General features: G+C 39.0%; 2 protein-coding genes and 1 pseudogene across 2 annotated transcripts in view; all 3 read left to right on the forward strand.

Annotated features, from left to right (window-relative positions):
- Dennd5a (DENN domain containing 5A) overlaps positions 1-18,731 on the forward strand; it is a gene marked incomplete at its 5' end in the record, with an annotated part of 93,359 nt that overhangs the window by 18,241 nt on the left and 56,387 nt on the right. The gene's annotated exons all lie outside the window — the stretch shown is intronic.
- Positions 1,242-3,490, forward strand: LOC109117777 (annotated as a pseudogene).
- On the forward strand, positions 10,605-11,420 carry LOC104856110 (mitochondrial import inner membrane translocase subunit Tim8 A-like). Its single transcript, XM_033764149.1, has one exon. It carries the CDS (start codon positions 10,691-10,693, stop codon positions 10,982-10,984), a length of 294 nt encoding a protein of 97 aa, XP_033620040.1. The 5' UTR covers positions 10,605-10,690; the 3' UTR covers positions 10,985-11,420.

Below are 18,731 nucleotides of genomic sequence, written 5' to 3' on the forward strand. Positions count from 1 at the left end.
TGCAAAAAGGCTAAAAGGTCAGGTCTTAAATTTCATAAGTTGTGAGTAAGAGGTGGAGAGGAGTAAAAGGGAGAGTCTAGGAAGAATGGCCAAGGACGAGCCCAATCCTAGTAGTGTTTTTACTGTTATAGTAGTTATGACTGGCCTAACATACGAACAACTTTGGTTATGACCAGAATTTTAGTTTTAACTTATGAACAAAGCCTTGAGTTGTTACCCAGATGCCAGCTGCTTGTGCTTCCAGATGGTCTCAGATACAGATTTAACCCTTAAAGAGTTCTGGAAGGAACATTGTAACATCCTTTCCCATGTGGATTTAATTGAGAAATCTTGGGCCAGTGTCTCTCTAAGGATACTGAGATCTGCCTGGAACAAATTATGGCTTAAAATTGTACAGGAGAGATATTTTGAAGGCTGTGTAGAGGAGCCTGAGCCTTCACTTGACCAACTTGAGTTACAATCAGCCCTTGAAAACAAATTGAATAAAGGGTCCATTGTACTATAATGGATATTCAGAGATGCCACAGGATTTTAAGGATAGACAAAAATGACTTAGGGTAACATTTTTGACAGAAGCTTATATTATCTCAGACAAAAATCAAACTTCTAGGTAGAATATTGCTATTTGAAAAAGTACCTTATTAGTAGCCCCAGGTTGGAAAAAGTCAGACAGGCACTGTACTATTTTTATTACCATCAGCAGTCATCATCATTTCTAAGCGTGAAATTTGTGACATATTCTTTTCTTTTGGTACTGGGGATCAAACTCAGGACCTTGCGCTTGCAAAGCAGGTGCAATGCCACTGAGTTAAATCTCTGGCCCCTGTGACATATTCTTTTAAAATAGCCAAATAGGCTTCACAGATGAGAAGAAAGGTTAGAATTTCTAAGATTTATTTTTATAGAGTTTATTTTACAGAAGAAGAAAGTGTGGCTGGGAGGGTTCTGAGTGACTTGTCTAAGTTTTCATGGATGCTTAATACCAGAGCTGATAACTTAAATTGGAGTTCCTTAACTCTTACGTGACTGCTTTTCCCATGATACAGTGTGAATCTGTGGAAACTGACAAAGAAGTCCTCTCCCCCTTTAAAGTTGATGTTCCTACTATGATGATAAAGGATATAGTAGTGCAGCTAGTGGTCACATTTGTCATGGGTTTCAAACCCACCTCCTCTTTTTACTAATTGTGTGAGTAATTGATCATTCTATCTTCGCGTTTCAGTTTCTTAGTCTTTAAAATAGAAGCACATGAGTGAATGGAAGTTGCTTGGCATATGACATGAAATAACCTTGACTCTAGGATCGAGAGACGGAAAGAGCTGAAGGACACAAGCCTCTGACCCTGTACTATGGAAGCTGAGAGGAGAATGGAAGCTGAAGGTGGAAATCAAACCATGGAAGAAAGCAGTGAAAAGAAGGAAGTAGAAAAGAAGAAGTGCTCTAGAGTTACACAGGTGCTTGCGGATATTGCTAAGCAAGTGGCCTTCTGGTTTGGGGATGCAAATCTTCACAAGGACAGATTTCTTCGAGAACAGGTAGAGAAATCTAGAGATGGATATGTTGACATCTCCCTTCTGGTGTCTTTTTTTTTTTTTGGTACCGGGGATCAAACTCGGGTCCTTGCGCTTGCGAGGCAGGCAGCAGAATTACTGAGCCAAATCCCTGGCCCTCCCTTCTGGTGTCTTTTAACAAAATGAAAAAGTTGACTAGTGATGGGAAGTTAATAGCCAGAGCATTGAAAAGCTCAGTTGTTGTTGAGTTGGACTTGGAAGGTACCAGAATCAGGAGAAAGCCTCTCGGTGAAAGACCAAAGGATGAGGATGAGCGCACCGTGTATGTGGAATTACTTCCTAAAAATGTGAATCACAGCTGGATTGAGAGAGTATTTGGGAAATGTGGCAATGTTGTTTATATAAGTATACCACATTATAAGTCTACTGGAGATCCGAAGGGGCTTACCTTTGTTGAATTTGAAACAAAAGAACAAGCAGTGAAAGCTATTGAGTTTCTTAACAGCCCACCAGAAGAAGCACCAAGAAAACCTGGCATATTTCCCAAGACAGTAGAAAAAAAAGCCCATCCCAGTCCTAACAGTAGCTGAAGAAAAGAAGAAGAAAGAAGACAGTATCCAGAAAAAAGAGGTAAGTATGGACACAGCAACAGGAGCGTCTGTAAAGTGAAGACATCTAGGACAACATCTGAGGGGTTTGAAATGGAAAGTGGAGAACCCTAAAAGCAGCACATCAAGAAAAAGAAAAAAATGGGACAGAGCCGAGATGTCCAGCTTATCTGAAGGCAGACTTGGTAAGAGGAAGCGGCGCAGCTCTGCAGATGCTGAAAGCCTGGCTCCCAAATCAAATATCAAGAAAACGGCTCAGGAAAAGGTTAAAAAAGAGGCTTCTGAAGTTTTCAAAGAAAACAGAGATTTAGAATTTTCTGCAGAAGAGGAAAGGGACACTGGAGACATAAAAGAAGGTTCTTTATTAAAAACCAAAGGAAACACAAAAAATACCCCAGAAACATGGAGACATAAAATGGGAAAAGAAGTTATGCCCTTGCATGTCTTATCCAAGAACTAATGGATGAATTTGAAAAAAGATTATTTGGCACTGCAAAAAGGCAGCATGGCTTCTTATTTTTATTTATTTTTTATTTTTATTTTTTGAGACAGGGTCTCACTATGTAGTTGAGACTGACCTGGAACTCACTCACTATGTAGCCCAGGCTGGTCTCGAACTCACAGCGATCCTCCTGCCTCAGCCTCCCGAGTGCTGGGATTACAGGCGTGCGCCACCACGCCCAGCCCAGCATGGCTTCTTTAAAAAAGACAGTATCTCAAATAAAATCAGAATCAGAAATGGAAACTGATCGTGGAGAACCTAGTTAAGACCGCAGTGAAAAAAGAAGGAGCCAGTGGTCCAGAGTGTCACCCTCAGGAGAAGGTTAACCCGCCAGGACCCAGTTTATGAGTGGAGTCATTGTGCATACCACTAGCCCAGAACCTCTACCTGGCCGGAAGCAAGTCCAGGATACGCTGGCAGCAATCTCAGAAGTTACACATGTTGATCTGCTAGAGGGAGACACAGAATGTCATACTAGATTTAAAACCCCAGAGGCAGCCCAAGCAGTAATGAATGGGCACACCGAGATTAAAAAGAAGCATGGCTGGAAACTTGAGGTCTTTTCTGGTGATCACCAACAGAGATACTGGCAGAAGATTCTGGTAGACAGGCCAAGCTCAATGAGCCTTGGGGAAAAGAGAAGCACCGAGAAGTTAAATCACCAAAGCGGAAAAGATTAGACCTGAAAAGACTCAACAAGCAAGTAAACACACTTGATTTTCTGAGTATGACTAAAAGTAGCGCTCCCCTGTTCCACTGAGTCCTGAGTAGGTCTCTGGCTGGCGCTTTATTATAGTAGCACCATAATGAATGTGCATTGAATGAATATTTAAAACTTACATTTCATGTTAATTTATTTTTATTTTTTTTTTCCATGTGTACAGGGGTAACACATCATACTAAATATGTAAGGTCATATCTACATGGGTTTGATTACAGAAACTAATAAAGCATTCTCTAAATAATGAAAAAAAGAATAAGATAAAACTATAAGAGCAAGAAGCAATTTAAATATGTTCGGGGACCATTTTCATCTCCAGAATTAAGGATTATTTTAATGTTACATCATTGCCTTTTCTCTTTTACCTTCCTTTTCAGTTTTATTTTAGGGTTCCTTATTTTTAATGTTCACACAGAGATTTCTTTAACTGAAATACCGAATAGTTTCTTTGGTACGAAAACTATAATAGTACACAGGATCCTAATGAGATAATTAATAATGTGAAATAGGAAGTCAAGGGCTAAAGGTGTAGGGAAAGTGGGAAGTGTGGGGGAAAGGTAATAAGGGAGAGGAAAAAAACATGAGAAACTGAAAAAATGGAAATAAAGTGTTTGTAAATGGGGGGGGAAGAGGGGTGAAGGGAGGGCAGAGACAAGGGGACAAAATGAGAATCAAGACCTATTATGTAAAGGTACAGAATCCCAATGATGAATGTAACTATTGTATACCTAGATTGTACCAATAAACTCAATTAAAAAAAATAATAAAACTTACATTTCATGAAAGGAAACACCTTGGCTGCTCACTTGTAAATAAGACTTTTTGTAGAAATCAGACCATTGTATACTGCAGTTTTTCATTAAACTATTTGTTAAAAAAATAGAGATAAAATCTGTCTCATAGAGTTGCAAAGATTAAACAAACTGGGCACAGTGATGCATGCCTACCTGGGAGGCTGAGGCAAGTGGATTGCAAGTTGGAGGCCAGCCTGGGCAATTTAGTGAGACCCTGACTCAACATAAAGTATAAGGGGGTGGGAGATGTATCTCAGTGGTAGAGTACCTCTAGGTTCAGTCCTCAGTACCCAACCCCCCAGGATGAAATGAGTTAGTACACTAAATTTCATCATTACTAACATTTTAATTTTCATTACTTCTGTATAATTTTGACATCAGTGGGAAGCATTGATCGGATAATGCGCTATATACACTGTCCTGTTTGGGCTTGGTAGCAGCATCATAAAGAAGTTCTATTCCCATTTTATAGATGAGGCAATAGATGTACAGCACAGTTAGGTAATTTGCCTAAGGTTACACAGCTAATATGAAGAAAGACTAGGATTTATATTTAGATCTGTGAGAATACAGAGTTTATTCTTTTTTTTTAAAAATTAAAAAGCTATTGAAATAACTATACATAAAGTGAGCCTATCAAAGTGTTCACTATGATAGCATTTTTACAAACTGCATACACCTGTGTTGCCTGCATTCTAAAGTCACTATTTGCCTTCCCGCTTACCAGTCACTATTCTGACTTAACAGTATAGTTACAGACTTTATATGACTGTAGTCATATACTGTGTGCTCTTTTGTGTCTGGATTCTTTTGCACAACATTATGTTTGAGAGAATCATTCATTTTGTGTGTAGTTTTTAGATTGTTGATTCTCATTGCTGTGTAGTTTTTCCACTGTGTGACTTTACCACAGTTTATCTCTCAGTTCTACAGTTGGTAGAAATATGAATAGTTTCAGCATGTTGAATATTACAATATTGATATGTTGTGAACATTTGCCTAGGTACATTTTGTATGAATGTGCTTTTTGGTCTGTTAGGGGTGTAGTTAGGATAGAATTGCTGGGTCATAGGTGTAATAAATAGGTTCAGGGTTAGCAGATACTATATGGTTTTCCATAGAGGTTGTGCCAGTTTACACTCTTGCATGCAGTATATCAGAGTGTATGTTGCTCCCTGTTCTCACTAACACTTGACACTTTCCTTCCTTTATGTTTTACCTATTGCCCTGGTTATGAGGTGGTATTACATTATTTGAATTTGCAAGTTCTGGATGACTAATGCAATGAAGCACTTCTCCAGGTTATCAGATATTTGTGTGTAGCCTTTTTTTTTTTTTTTTGGTATCTAGGTCTTTTTGCTATTTTTTTAACTAATGTAATTACATTCTTTATATGTTCTAGACATGTCTTGTTATATGTATTGCAGATATCTTCTTGTATCCTATGTTTTCTCTTTTCATTCTCTTAATGGTGGCTTTTAAGGAACAAAAGTTAAATTGTACTATTAATTCTTTATGGTGTATGTTTTATTTTATATATTTGCTGTTGTGGAGTTATGATGATGTTTTTTGTTTTCTTCTAAAGGCTTTTTTTACCCTTCACATTTAAATATGTGCTCCTAGAGCTAATTCTTTTAAATATTATGCTTGTAATCCTCCTGGCTTTAAAAAAGCACCTCTGTGCTTTTGGGGGGCTATTTTTCGGTGTTCTACAAAGTGAAAGAGACACATTTCCATTGCTCACAGCTGGCTTTGGAGTACAAGAAGTCTTTGATAGGACCAATACAGTGCTTTTAATGCACATTTTGTTTAACAAATACTAGTCTTTGTGGTTTGATATAGCATTGATTTGTAAAATTTTAATGGTTAGAAAACTCTGTAAAAGAAAACTTTATTACTATAAAAGGCCTAATGAACAAGGGAAACTTTTCTGTTATTGAAGGTAAATTAATAAGATATACTCAGATTCTCTTTTCTTTTTATGGTGCTGGAGATTGAATTTAAGGCCTTGCACATGCTAGTTAAGTGTCCCTATCCCTGAACTACATCCTCATCCCTTTTTAAATTGTATTTTTTGAGACAGGACCTTGCTATGTAGTTCAGGCTGGAGCCTTGAACTCGGAATATATTCTGGACTGGCCTAGAACCCCTGGTGAACTTACCTCCTTAGTCTCCTGCGTGCTAGGATTACAGGAGTGTACCACCATGCCTGACTTTAAATTGTATTGTTATGATTTTTTTTGGTACCTGGATCGAACTTGGGTCCTTGAGCTTGCAAGGCAGGTGGCGGAACCACTGAGCTAAATCCCTGGCCCTAAACTATATTTTTGAGAAAAAGTGTTGTTGTTACCCAGGCTGACCTTGAGCTTTTGAGCCTTCTATTTCAGCCTTCCTAGTAGCTAGAGGACAGGCTTGGGAAACCTTGCCCACTGGCATCCAGACTTTTAAACCTCCTTGTATGCTATTGGGAAGAAGAGGATGCTGGGTAGTTCTTTATAAGCTGTAGTCTGAGACACACATCAGTGTTTGGGGGATAGCGCTGTTTGCTGCCATGCTCTTTATTTTGGGATACATTCTGTGAAGCAGTGTATGCTGCCATTTTATGCAGTAGAGACTTCCTTCTTGGGAAGTATTTGGGAACTTCCAGGACGTTTCCATGTCTTGTTTTTAGAAACTAAAGATTTGGAGATAGCTCTTACACATGTGGCAGTCCACTTGGGAGGAAAGGAGTTAATATTTGTAGAGTATCTTGTGCTCCATATAAATATGTTCCATATGCTTTACATATATTAATTTACTCATTCCTTCCAATAGGCTTGATGAGGTAGGTATTGTTATCTCTGCACTGTAGAGGAGGAAGCACATTTATGTAAGGGAGACTCTTTTTTAAGTGTTTCTGTATATGATACTTCTGACACCTAATGTGTGTGTGGTTCCCCTTCATTAACCAATTCTCCAACTCTCTGGGCATCAGTGGGTGTCTACAATTTCATTCATTTCTGACACTAATGACCTAGAGTTTATGCATCCCTTACAGGTTAAGGGCTCAGTCCCAGAAAACTTCTCTCCACTTCAGGTGCTAATCAGAAGTCTCAGGTGTTGCCCTTCCTACTTTTGACCAACCAGCTGTATATAACAGGGGTTTTCACAACTCTTTCCTCAGGTTCAATAATTTGCTAGAAAGGTTCACAGAAACCAGGAAAATGCTTTACGTACTATTATCCATTTATTATAAATGATACAACTCAGTGTCTAGCTCCAGACCCTTTTTGTCGGGTCTGCAGCACCTCAATGTGCTCAACAGCTCAGAAGCTCTTCCATTCTTCTTGCTTGGATGAGGTGTGTATGTGTGTTTGTATTTCATTACTGTGAGGCTGATTGATGAAGTCATTTATTTCTCGTTGCTGATTAACTCAGTCTCAAATCTCTTCCTTGTCTGAAGTGTTGGGGGGGGTAGAAGGTTTCATTTTTTGAGTCATCCTTGGTCTTTTTGGTCTTTAGTCTCTATCCTGAAGGTGTCTGATAGCCCTGGTCACTAGTCATCTCATTAGCATACAAAAGATACTCTTGGTACTTAGATGCTTTGGGAAACCAAAGGCCAAATACACATTTATTACAGAGACCATGAGCAAGTTACGTAACTCTCAACAAAACATGGAACTAGTATTTGAGTTTAAATTTGCACAGAGCTTTTTTGTATGGTAGGAACTAAGTAAAAACCTATGTATCAGTTGAATATAGAATACTGTTATGTAGCAAAATGGCTGAATATGGGAAAGATACAATCTTTATAAATCTCATAGGGCCTAAGTTGAGAAAATATCATTGCATGAATGCATTCATTCATTCATTTTTGAGACAGGATCTCACTGTAATCTAGGCTGGGCATGAGTTTACTGTGTACCCTACTGGCCTCAAACTCTCAGCAATCCTGCTGTCTCAGTCGCCTGAGTGTTGGGATTACAGGGGTTCACCACCATGCTTACCACTTATTTTTATGACTTGATTGAGAGAGTGTGAACATCATATGAGCTTTTAGGTGAGTTGTTTTGCTTAAGTGTTTTTGCACATTGAGTAAATATTTATGGGTTGATATGTTGATGAATTGTGAGAAAATTTTCACCTTGAACTAAAATTTTTGGCTTGGCACATCTCTTTCTCTGTGGCAGCAAATGTGTGATAATATTCTGAGTTTTTTTTTTTTGATGCTGGAAATTAAAATTCTTTAGCTTATTTTATAATAAATTGGCTAGTTTGGTTTTAGGAGAATTTTGTTATAATTAACTTAATTGCTTTCTCTAACATTTTCATGGACTTATTTTGAAGAACCTAACAAAACCCTTTTATTATGCTAAATATTTCTGGAACAAGTGTATTTCACTTGATGCTGTAAAAATGAAATTGCAGATAACCATATTTGAAAAAAATAAATTGAAGAGTGAGATAGCCTCTTAAGTTTTTTCCTCCCATTGTCAAGGTTAATTATGTATAGATTGGGAAAGATAGAAATGAATTGGTAAAAGAACCTGAAACTGAACTTTAGGTATCTGTACAGAAACATTTAGTTTTTGTAAATGAATGAACGTCTCCCAGCCCAGAAAAATTACAGAGAATGTTGGAATAAGGTCATTCATTCACTTTCAGTAACCTTTAAGGGATCATAAAATTACTGCAGTAGATGTATTTTTGAAACCAGAAAAAAGGTGAGCGTGATATAGTCCTTGTCAGAATTTAGCATGAAGGCTAGGAATGAAGCTCAGAGTGGTACAACACTTGCCTAGCATGCTTGAGGCCTTGGGTTTGATCCTCACTAGTGCAAAAAAGCAAAACAACAAAAACAAAACCAGGGTGTGGTGGTGCTTGTAATCCCAGGACTCTGGGAGGGTGAGGCAGGAGGATCAGAAGTTGAAGGCGAGCCTGAGCAATTTAGCCACTTACTCTAACAAGGCTGTGTGTGTGTGGCTGTAGCACAGTGTGAAGGCTCTGGTTCAATTTCTAGTACTGAAAAAAAAAAATTAGAATGGAACCCCTTGCTTTCTTCCTGCCCAGTGTGGGCCCTGAAGAATGGCTGCTCTGAAGGAGAATGATGAGAAGACCTATGTTATAGTTTGGATATAATGTTCTCCGAAGGCTCGTTGTGTGGAGGGCTTAGCTGGTGTGCTTTTGGAGAGTGATTAGATTGAGAGGACCCTAACTTTATCCATGGACTAATCCATTTATAAGATCATAATTTGATGGCATTAAAATGATGATGGAGGGCTGGGGATTTAGCTCAGTGGCGCTGTGCCAGCCTCACAAGCACAAGGTCCTGAGTTCGATACTTGGTACCAAAAAAAAGGATGATGGAAACAGGAAGGGGCTTAGTTGAAGGGAATGGGTCATGGAGGCTTGACCATGGGGATTATATCCCATCCCCAGCCCCCTTTTCTCTGATGTTTTCCTCCCGTTTGCTTCCTTGCTGCCATGAAGTGAACAGATTTACTTTACCATCCTTTGTGCCCTGATGTTTCTGCCTCGCCATAGGCCTGAAAACCTTGGGCCAGCTGTTCTGGACTGACACCTCTGAAATCTTGACCTACAATAAACCTTTTTTCCTTTAAGTTGTTTATGTTAGGTATTTCTTTGCTACAACAGAAAGCTAATACGGGCAATTGTGCTGTCAGGTGGTGACTGAGAATATGCCATGAATATTCTCATGTGCATTCATAGAGTGGGCTTCATGTGTGCTCCTTGGGCGCTTGAGAACCTGGAAATTTGACATGAAGGACAGGGGTACTCCAGATCGTGCACTGACGCCAGGCTCAACAGAGCAGTCTGGGTCAGAGGAATTAGGAATATCCTATGTATGTGTGTAGTTGTCCAGAAAACACAGCAAGGTAGAAGATTCACCAAACAAGCAGTTTACTTTGGTTACCATGTACCTGATTATACTTTCCAAAATATGTCAGTGGGGATGAGAACTGATAGTAAAATAAAGTTATAAAATTGCAAAAAAAATTATTAAGGGTATTGTATGGGGAGTTTAGAAAAAAACCCTTACAATGTTAAGAGCTAACATGGCCCACTAAGATTATGTGAGGTCAGAGAAACCACATTTTCTTAATTAAGCTGAGTACTGTGGTAGAACCGGGGAATACTTGCAGCATCCGTTTTTGAATTGAGTATTTTGATGGGAATAATTAAGATATACTTGGGGATAAATTTGAGCTCTCTTAAGTGATGCAAAAGTAGAGATACAGGAAAGAGACGTGCTAGAAACATTTCTTCAAAACAAAACAAAACAAAACAGGACATTTAGTCTCAAGGCGCAGGCAAGGCTGCTTTGAGCCAGGGTTAGAGGTCTGCTGGCCTGGAGCGCACCCTCCTGCGGATTGAGGGGAGCCAACTCCGGCGGGCGAGCGGGGCGGGCTTTCCGCGCCTGCATGGCGCAGGCGCACTCGCTCACAGGGCGGGCCTAAGGCAGCGGGTTGTGATTCCGGTTCCGCTGCCCACACGTGAAGTCAAGGTCGGTGAGTTGGTGCGGTGTCAGTTTAGGCAAGTGTGGTCGTGCTGGGATGGATTCCTCCTCTTCGTCTTCCGCGGCTGGTCTGGGCGTCGTAGACCCACAGTTGCAGCATTTCATCGAGGTGGAGACTCAGAAGCAGCGTTTCCAGCAGCTGGTACACCAGATGACTGAACTTTGTTGGGAGAAGTGCATGGACAAGCCAGGGCCAAAGTTGGACAGTCGGGCCGAGGCCTGTTTTGTGAACTGTGTAGAGCGCTTCATCGATACAAGCCAGTTCATCTTGAATCGACTGGAGCAGACCCAGAAGTCCAAGCCAGTCTTCTCAGAAAACCTTTCTGACTGATCTTAGCATTACCTCTTTAGAAAAGGAAAGTGGTTAAAAGAACTGTTGATGGGGTGAAGAAATGTCTGTTGAGAGGACTGGCTATCCCTTTTTGTCACTCTTGGGACATCTTATAATTTGAGAATAAAGGAAGACCAGTTTTTGTGTGTGGGGTTTTAGGGTCATATATGTATTTACTTTTTAAAGAAACTTATAATCTTGTAAAAATAATTGACAGATGAGTGAGACATTATTAGATGTATATTATTGTATGTGGGACTATGCTTTTCTTAAGGCTCTCTTAACTGCTTCCTGTAATTTTTCTTTCTGGTACAGGGAATTGAATCTCCGCCCCTTCACCCTTCCTGTAATTTTGATAGTGAAACTTCATTCTACAATTTTGTAGTGGGATCACGTAGTAGGTAAAAGCTAATTGTGTGAATTCGTGTCAGACTTTTGGGGAGACCTTTGTGTCTTTTTTTTTTTTTTTTTTTTGGTACTGGGAATTGAACTCGGGACCTTGTGCTTGCAAGGCAGGCACTGGCACCACTGAGCTAAATCTCCAGCCCATACCTTTGTGTCTTATCAGAAAGCACATCAGTGAGAGAACAGTTTGGCACTTAACTGTGAGCATCTTATCTAGTGATTGTGTCTGCTGAAAAAAATCTATAGAGTATTTATACAGTGTATTTTAATTTTCTAGGTTATTTCCCTTCCCTGTACCACAATTCTCTTTAATTACCTATATTAAAGTTTGGTCTCATGGTATACCTGACAACCCAAGAATCAAGAGACCTTTGTTATAAAGGAATGTAGCCAGTGAGCATATATGGCCACAGAAATAAGTTAACTTACTGTATATGTCAGGGTACAAAAAAATTAAAAGATAAAGACATTTAAAGATTTAGGCAAAAGACTTAACAGCAGTTTTAGGTAAAGGTGTATGGTCTGAAGTTAATCAGATTTTGTTGGCTGCATTCTTTTAATCGCTGAAATAAAAAATTCTTCAAGATTTTTAAAAAGACAAACTTGGCTGCAAGTTTATGTGCAGTGCAGTTTAGTCGATGGATTGGATAGTCCTATTTTAAATAATGTTAGACTACATATAGAGGATTTCAATTCTATAAACAAGGGTAGTGAGGGAACTATCATGCTGCGTGAACTACATTTAAAGAACCAGGTTTGCTTTTTGACCAGTACATGGCTTTCACAGTAGCTCCTACAGAAGAGTTCCAGAAGGACTTGGGGGTGGGGAAATGGCAATATTTTTTAAATACCATGGATTTTGATAGAGCACATTCAATAAATGTAGATTGCCTAATCAGTCAGAGAAGAGCATCTGCAAAAGAATGAAGATATGAAAAAGCATGCTGTATTTGGGGAAATGTAGAGAGGGAGAGAGGAGTAGTAAGAGAAGAAACTAGTACTTGGCAGGTACTTTATAGGCAGGTGGATATTGGAACCAGGAAGAAAAAAGTGCATTTTTGTTCAGTACTGGGGATCAAACCCAGGGGTGCACAATAACATCATCAGCACTTTTTATTTTATTTTTTTGCCGTACCAGGAATTGAACTCAGGACCTTGTGCTTGTGAGTCAGGTGACAGTACCACTGTGCTAAATCCCTTTTAAAAAAAAGAATTGCTAAGTTGCCCTGGTGGGATTTGAACCTGTAATCTACTTTTCTGGGTCTCCTTATGCTATAGCAGTACAGGAATGTGCCAACAAGTCGAGCCATTTGTATTAAACAAGGCCAGGACTCATGTTTTTTCATTTCCCTTTTAATTGTTCTCTCCTTCCCTTTCTCTCTCTGTGTGTGTGTGTGTGTGTGTGTGTGTGTTTGTGTGTGTTTTTGGAGGCAGGGTCTTGCTGTGTAATTCAGGCTGGCCCTAAACTTACTATGTCGTCCAGGCTCATCTCAAATTTGGCAGCAATCCTCATGCCTTAACCTCCTGAGTGCTGGGATTATAGGCGTGCACCATCAGGCTGGGCTCCTTCCCTTCCTTTAAGTATTTTAGGTTTATGCAGGGATTCTGAAATAACCACGCAGGAACCATACAGGACTGTCTTATAGTCTTTGTGTGTGTGTGTGCATGTGCATGCATGCATGCAACCAAGGATGGAACCCAGGGCTTTATGTATGGTAGGCAAGTGCTCTACCACTGGGCTACATCCCCTGCCTCTTCCCTGAACCCCCTTTTAAAAATTCTTTTGAGACAGATTCTTGGTTAGTTCTTCATGCTGGGCTCAAATGTACACTCTTCCTATTAGCATCTGAGTGGTAGGATAACAGGTATGTGTTGCTACATCTGCCTGTCTCACTCTCACTCTTTTTTTTTTTTTGCTATACTGGGGATTAAATTTGAGGCCTTTGTACCAAGGAAGATTTGCAGCTCTTACATTTTTAAATTTTAATTTAATTTTACTTTTTGGTACTGGGGATCAAACTCCGGCCCTTGCCGCTTACGAGGGAGGCACTTCAACCACTGAGCTAAATCCCCACCCCTGCATTTTTTTTTTTTTAATTTTGAAACAGGGTCTTGTTTAGTTGCCCAGGCTGGACTTGAATTTGGTGACCTCCCAGAGTGCTAAGTTTTATAGGCATGAGGCACCATACTGGGCTTCCTCTATCTTTTGCTTTTTTTTTTTTGAGACAGACTTTGCTGTGTAATTTAGGCTGGTCTTAAACTCACCAGGTAGCCCAGGTTGGCTTTAAATTTAGTGCATTCCTTCTGCCTCAAGTCTCCTGAGTACCTGGATTACAGGTATGTGCCACTGCACCTGGCACATTTTAGATTCTTTTACCAGAAAAGCTATGACCTACAAGTAGTAATTTGAAGGGCATTAACATTCCCAGTTATTAGTGCCAGATATTCTGGCTATAATTAGCTTATTTCTTTTAGGTCATTCTACAGTCAAGAATTTTTTTCTATTTTACCATACTGTTTGCTGAAGAGAGGATTTTTTGCTTGCTTGAGTGGTAGATGCTAGGGTGATCATTTGCAGCTGTAGTGATCTAGTAGTTACTAGCTGTGTCAAGTAGAGGATGTTTTTATGTTTATCAAAACTGTATGAGCAGGGTGTGGTGGTGCATGCCTGTAATCCCAGCACTCCTGAGGCTGAGGCAGGAGAATTGCTGTGAGTTTGAGACCAGCCTGGGTTAAATAGTGAGTTCCAGGTCAGTCTCAACTATATAGTGAGACCTGTCTCAAAAAACCAAAAACCAAAACAAAATAAAACAAACAAAAAAACTATGGCAATTTGTTGGTAGTCTTGGCACCCCTTTTCTTGGTACAGATATTTTTACTAATTTAAATTGCCTCCGTAGATTTAAATTTTCTTTACATAAGGGCAGCTTATTGTCAAATTTCTCCAAAAAACCAACTGGAAATATTTCTAACATATTTTGGAGTAGAGTGGCATATCTAGTCTCCTAAAGTTGAATTATGAGGTGTGGTTATATTACCAGTTTTGACCGTTTGGTTCTTTTTCCCTCTCATAATTGTGGAATCAGTAATAAACCAAACACCGATTGAACAGTAAAGGCGACTTATTCTTGGCTAATAGGAGAGATGGTGTATAACAATTGCAAATCAACTTCTCTGCCTGTTGGGACTCAAGGTATAGGGTAAAAGAAATGAGAGGGAATAGTAGGTTAATAAAAGGGAAGTATAGTCATGTCTTTTATGGGGATTTGGGTGCCACTTTCTGCTTTCTTGGTTCTTTTGATCATTGTTATGAAAACTGTCACCTGAGGTAGTGCCAGGAATGTTAACATGCAGATGGAATTACAGTGAAGTCAGAGGTTATGTGGTGGGCGTCTGGCAGTCTTAGGTCCAACCAGCTTCAGCTGGTCCACCTGAGGAACTCAAGGCATCATGTCTTCAAAGTTACATAAGTTTTATAGCAGTGTGGGAATTCAGATAGATCAAGCAGGTAGTGAAGATTGGGGCAAGATTAACAGCTATGAGACTCAACCACACTTTTATTTATTTAAAAATTTTTTTGGTTTTGGCACTGGGGATTGAAGCCAGGTGTTTCAAACTAAACTATATTGCCAACCCTTTCTAATTTATTTTTTATTTAAAATTTAAAAAGTTTGTATTTATTTATTTATTGGTACCAACTAGGGATTAAACCCAGGGCCTTCACACTGAACTACATTCTTAGCTGTTTTTAATTTAAATTTTAAATTGTTTTGGTGCTGAGACTCTAACTCAGGACCTTGCACTTGCCAGGTAGGTGTGGCACCACTGAGCTATATCCCTGGGCCATCATTTTTTATTTTGAGATAAAAGCTTGCCAAGTTTTTGTTTCTAGAGTCCTTGACTTACCATGATTTAAAGGTTATTTTCTGTCATGAACATGTATAGTAATTATACTTTACTCCTTGTATAACAGAATACTTCACTATATAATCATACAATATTTTGTTTATTCATCAGCTGATGCTGGTTTTTAAATAATCTCTCAGTCTTGTCTTTAGTCCCATCTTTATCTCCACTTTCCTAAATATCTGGTATGAAAAGTTCCTAAGCCTTTTAGAGATTATGTTGTATTTTAAACCTTGAGCTTACAATGCATTTTTTTAATAGAAAAAGAATATAGCCTCCTGCCTCAAAAGCACAAGGTCCTGAGTTCGATGCCCGGTACCAAAAAAAAAAAAGAAAAGTTTGTGTGGGCTGGGGATTTAGCTCAGTGGTTCCGGCGCCTGCTTTGCAAGTGCAAGGACTTGAGTTTGATCCCCAGTACCAAAAAAACCAAAAACAACAACAGAAAAGAGTCTGTGTACATGGATAGCCTGAGGTCTCTTGCCTTGTTCACAAGAGTGTGTACATATCTTATTAATTTTTTGATTAGAGAAGAACATGGGATTGGGGTTTCTTGAGACTTCCTAATAGACCACGATTTTGACAGGATGTTGCATCTGCCATGGAACATAGCAAAATGTCTAAATCTGAGATGTTACCTCAGTAGATACATTCCCTGCCTCGCATTTGTCCCAGCAGTGGTTTGGAACAGTCTTGTCAGGGTAGGTTCTCAAATGTCAGTCTCTTAAAACTTGTGAAATAGTTGATACAAGAATTGCATTGGGTGTGGTGCCTCTGTAGGAGGCAAAGCCTCTGTAAAAGCAGTGCTGGAGTCAGACATGGTCACACGTTTCTGTAATTCCAGTGCTTTGGGAAGCTGAGGCAGGAGGATCGCCAGTTTGAGTTCCGCCTGGGTAATTTACTGAGACCCTGTCTCAAAATAAAAAGGAAAGGGCTAGGTATGTAGCTTAGTGTAAATGCCCTGGCTTTAATCTTCAGTACTTAAAAACAACAACAACAACAACAACAACATGACTGTACATATTTACAAATGTAAACTTCTCTGACAGAGAAAACATATTGAAAAAGAAAATGGACAATCTGCCTCCTGGGGAATTATGAGTAACAGATGGTTTCTCTTAATTTTCCCTTGAAAAGATTAGTGAGCAGTTTACGTCTGTTAGTGTCATAGAAGAGGCTTCTGTGGCCTGTTCAGTGAGGGGATTGCTCATACCTGTATTCTGGCTACTTGTGAATATGACTTCTGAGCGCTGTAGTCAGCTGGCTGCAGGCTATCTCTTCAAGGCATAGTTAGTTACCTTCTTCACTTTATGTTGTAGGAGCTGCAAATTTACCTCAGTGTCACATAAAGAAGAGATAAGAGTGATAGCTTCAAAAAACTTCATGATCCTAATTTTTTTAAATGTGTGTTTTTGAAGTGTTCCTGCTTTTTCTTTTTTTCAGCTTTAATTGAGTGTATTGGTACATTTTAGGGATACGGTACAGTTACATTCATTGTTGGGATCTTGTACCTCCACATGACAAGTCTTGATTCTCATTTTTTCCCCTTACCCCTGCCCTCCCTTCACCCCCTCCTCCCCTCCCCATCTACAAATACTTTATTTCCATCTTTTCATTATCGAAGTGTTTCTGCTTTTAAAAAAGTGCTGATAGTAGTGAAGTAGTCATCTCAAAGTAATTGCAAGGGTACTTTCCAAGTAGCTAGAATCTTGCATTCTTTTCTCTTTGTACTCCTGTGCCCCAGTTAGTTAAAAATGGCAGGAAATGCTATCTGATTTGTAGAGATAGTATCTGGGTGTAGGGAGTATTGAAATGCTGGGCTGCAAAGGAGCTGGAGACAAAACAAGCTGGGTTTTTAACATGCACCAAAAATAGAAGTATGAATTGCCAGCAGTACTGTCTTGGTGGGTAGCTTGGTTTAGTAATGTTTATAACAGGAAAGCTTCAGTAACATCTTTTAGTGCAGGAAGTAAACAGTAATACATGAATAGGTGAGTAGTCACAAACAGGATCAAGCTAGTGGTAGTGTCTTTTTTAAAAAGTTAAATTAAATTAAAATTTGTCCAAAGTTGATTTGATAGGAAGCAGAACTATTGTCAATTAGATACAAATTATTTTGTTGAAAAAATTAATTTTTAAAATCATAATTTTGCAAATATTTGTTATTTTCTTTCCCCTTTTCCCTTTAGGTGCCAGTTTTTAAAATGACTTTATTTTTATTTTTTATTTTTGGAGTCAGGGTCTTGCTTATGCAGTTCAGGCTGTCCTTGAACTTACTATGTAGCCCAGGCTGGCCTTGAACTCACAGGGATCCTCCTTTCTCAGTCTCCCAAGTGCTGGGATTACAGGTGTGTACCACCATCCCTGGCCTTATAAAAATGACTTTAGCCAATTTTTTTAATACTTCAAATTTTATGTAAAGCCTCTTATGTGTGTCTCAACTCTGATTACTGGTAGATTTAGGAATTGAAAAACCTATTTGGTATAACTAATCTAAAGTTGTGGATGTAACAGATGTATCCTATGAACTATTTCCTAGAAAATGCTGGTTACTTCATTTTGCTTGAATCTAAGTGTCTTAGTGTCCATTTTCTGTTGCTATAACAGAATACCTAAAATTGGAAAATAATTTTACTTTGGCTCATGGTTCTGGAGGCTAGGAAGTCCAGAATTGGGTCGTCACATCTGGTGAGGTCCTTATGTTGCATCAATTAATGATGGAAAGCAGAAGGGCCAGGGGCACGTGCAGAAGAGAGAAAAGGGGGCTGAACTCCTGTGAGGGCTAACATTTTTATTCTTCTTCTTGTTCTTGACTCCAGTTTAAATACCTCTTGTTTAGGTTTATCCAGATCAAGTTGGTAAAACAGTCTGATATCAATACAAATATCAGTTTGTTTCTGCCATGGTCAAAGAGAACAAATAAAGAAAAAAATCATTAGAAGTCATTATAAGATATGCGTGCTTTAAATGAAATCTGTTATGACTTGTCTGAACTGTACTTCCTCAGAGGCAGATTTACAGAGATAGACTAACACCTATTTAGCTGACTTTTAGCTGCTGTTTGAAATGAGCTTTAGTTTTTATATCTAGACCTGCTGATGATAGTGTACATTGTGTTGGGCAAAGAACTGCTGGTTATTTCTAGGATAGTAGGACAGGTGTTATGTCATATTCCTTATATTATTTGGATTTCCAAAGGTCTAAATAGTTGAGGAATTAAGATATCTGTGTCACACTGGTTTCAAGAAGTGGATCTATGCAGGTGTTTTTTGAAGCATTATCTTTTTTTACTGCTACTTCTTAAAACCCAGCTCTCAGTAAATGATAACAGATTGGATACTTTCAAAAGATAAATCTTAGGTTTCTTTTCTTTTTTTTGTTTTGTTTTTTTGAGACAGGGTCTCACTATGTAGTTGAGACTGACCTGGAACTCACAGTG

Source organism: Fukomys damarensis, unplaced genomic scaffold (assembly GCF_012274545.1).
Source record: "Fukomys damarensis isolate Sample0158 unplaced genomic scaffold, DMR_v1.0_HiC HiC_scaffold_16, whole genome shotgun sequence".
Taxonomy (NCBI): domain Eukaryota; kingdom Metazoa; phylum Chordata; class Mammalia; order Rodentia; family Bathyergidae; genus Fukomys; species Fukomys damarensis.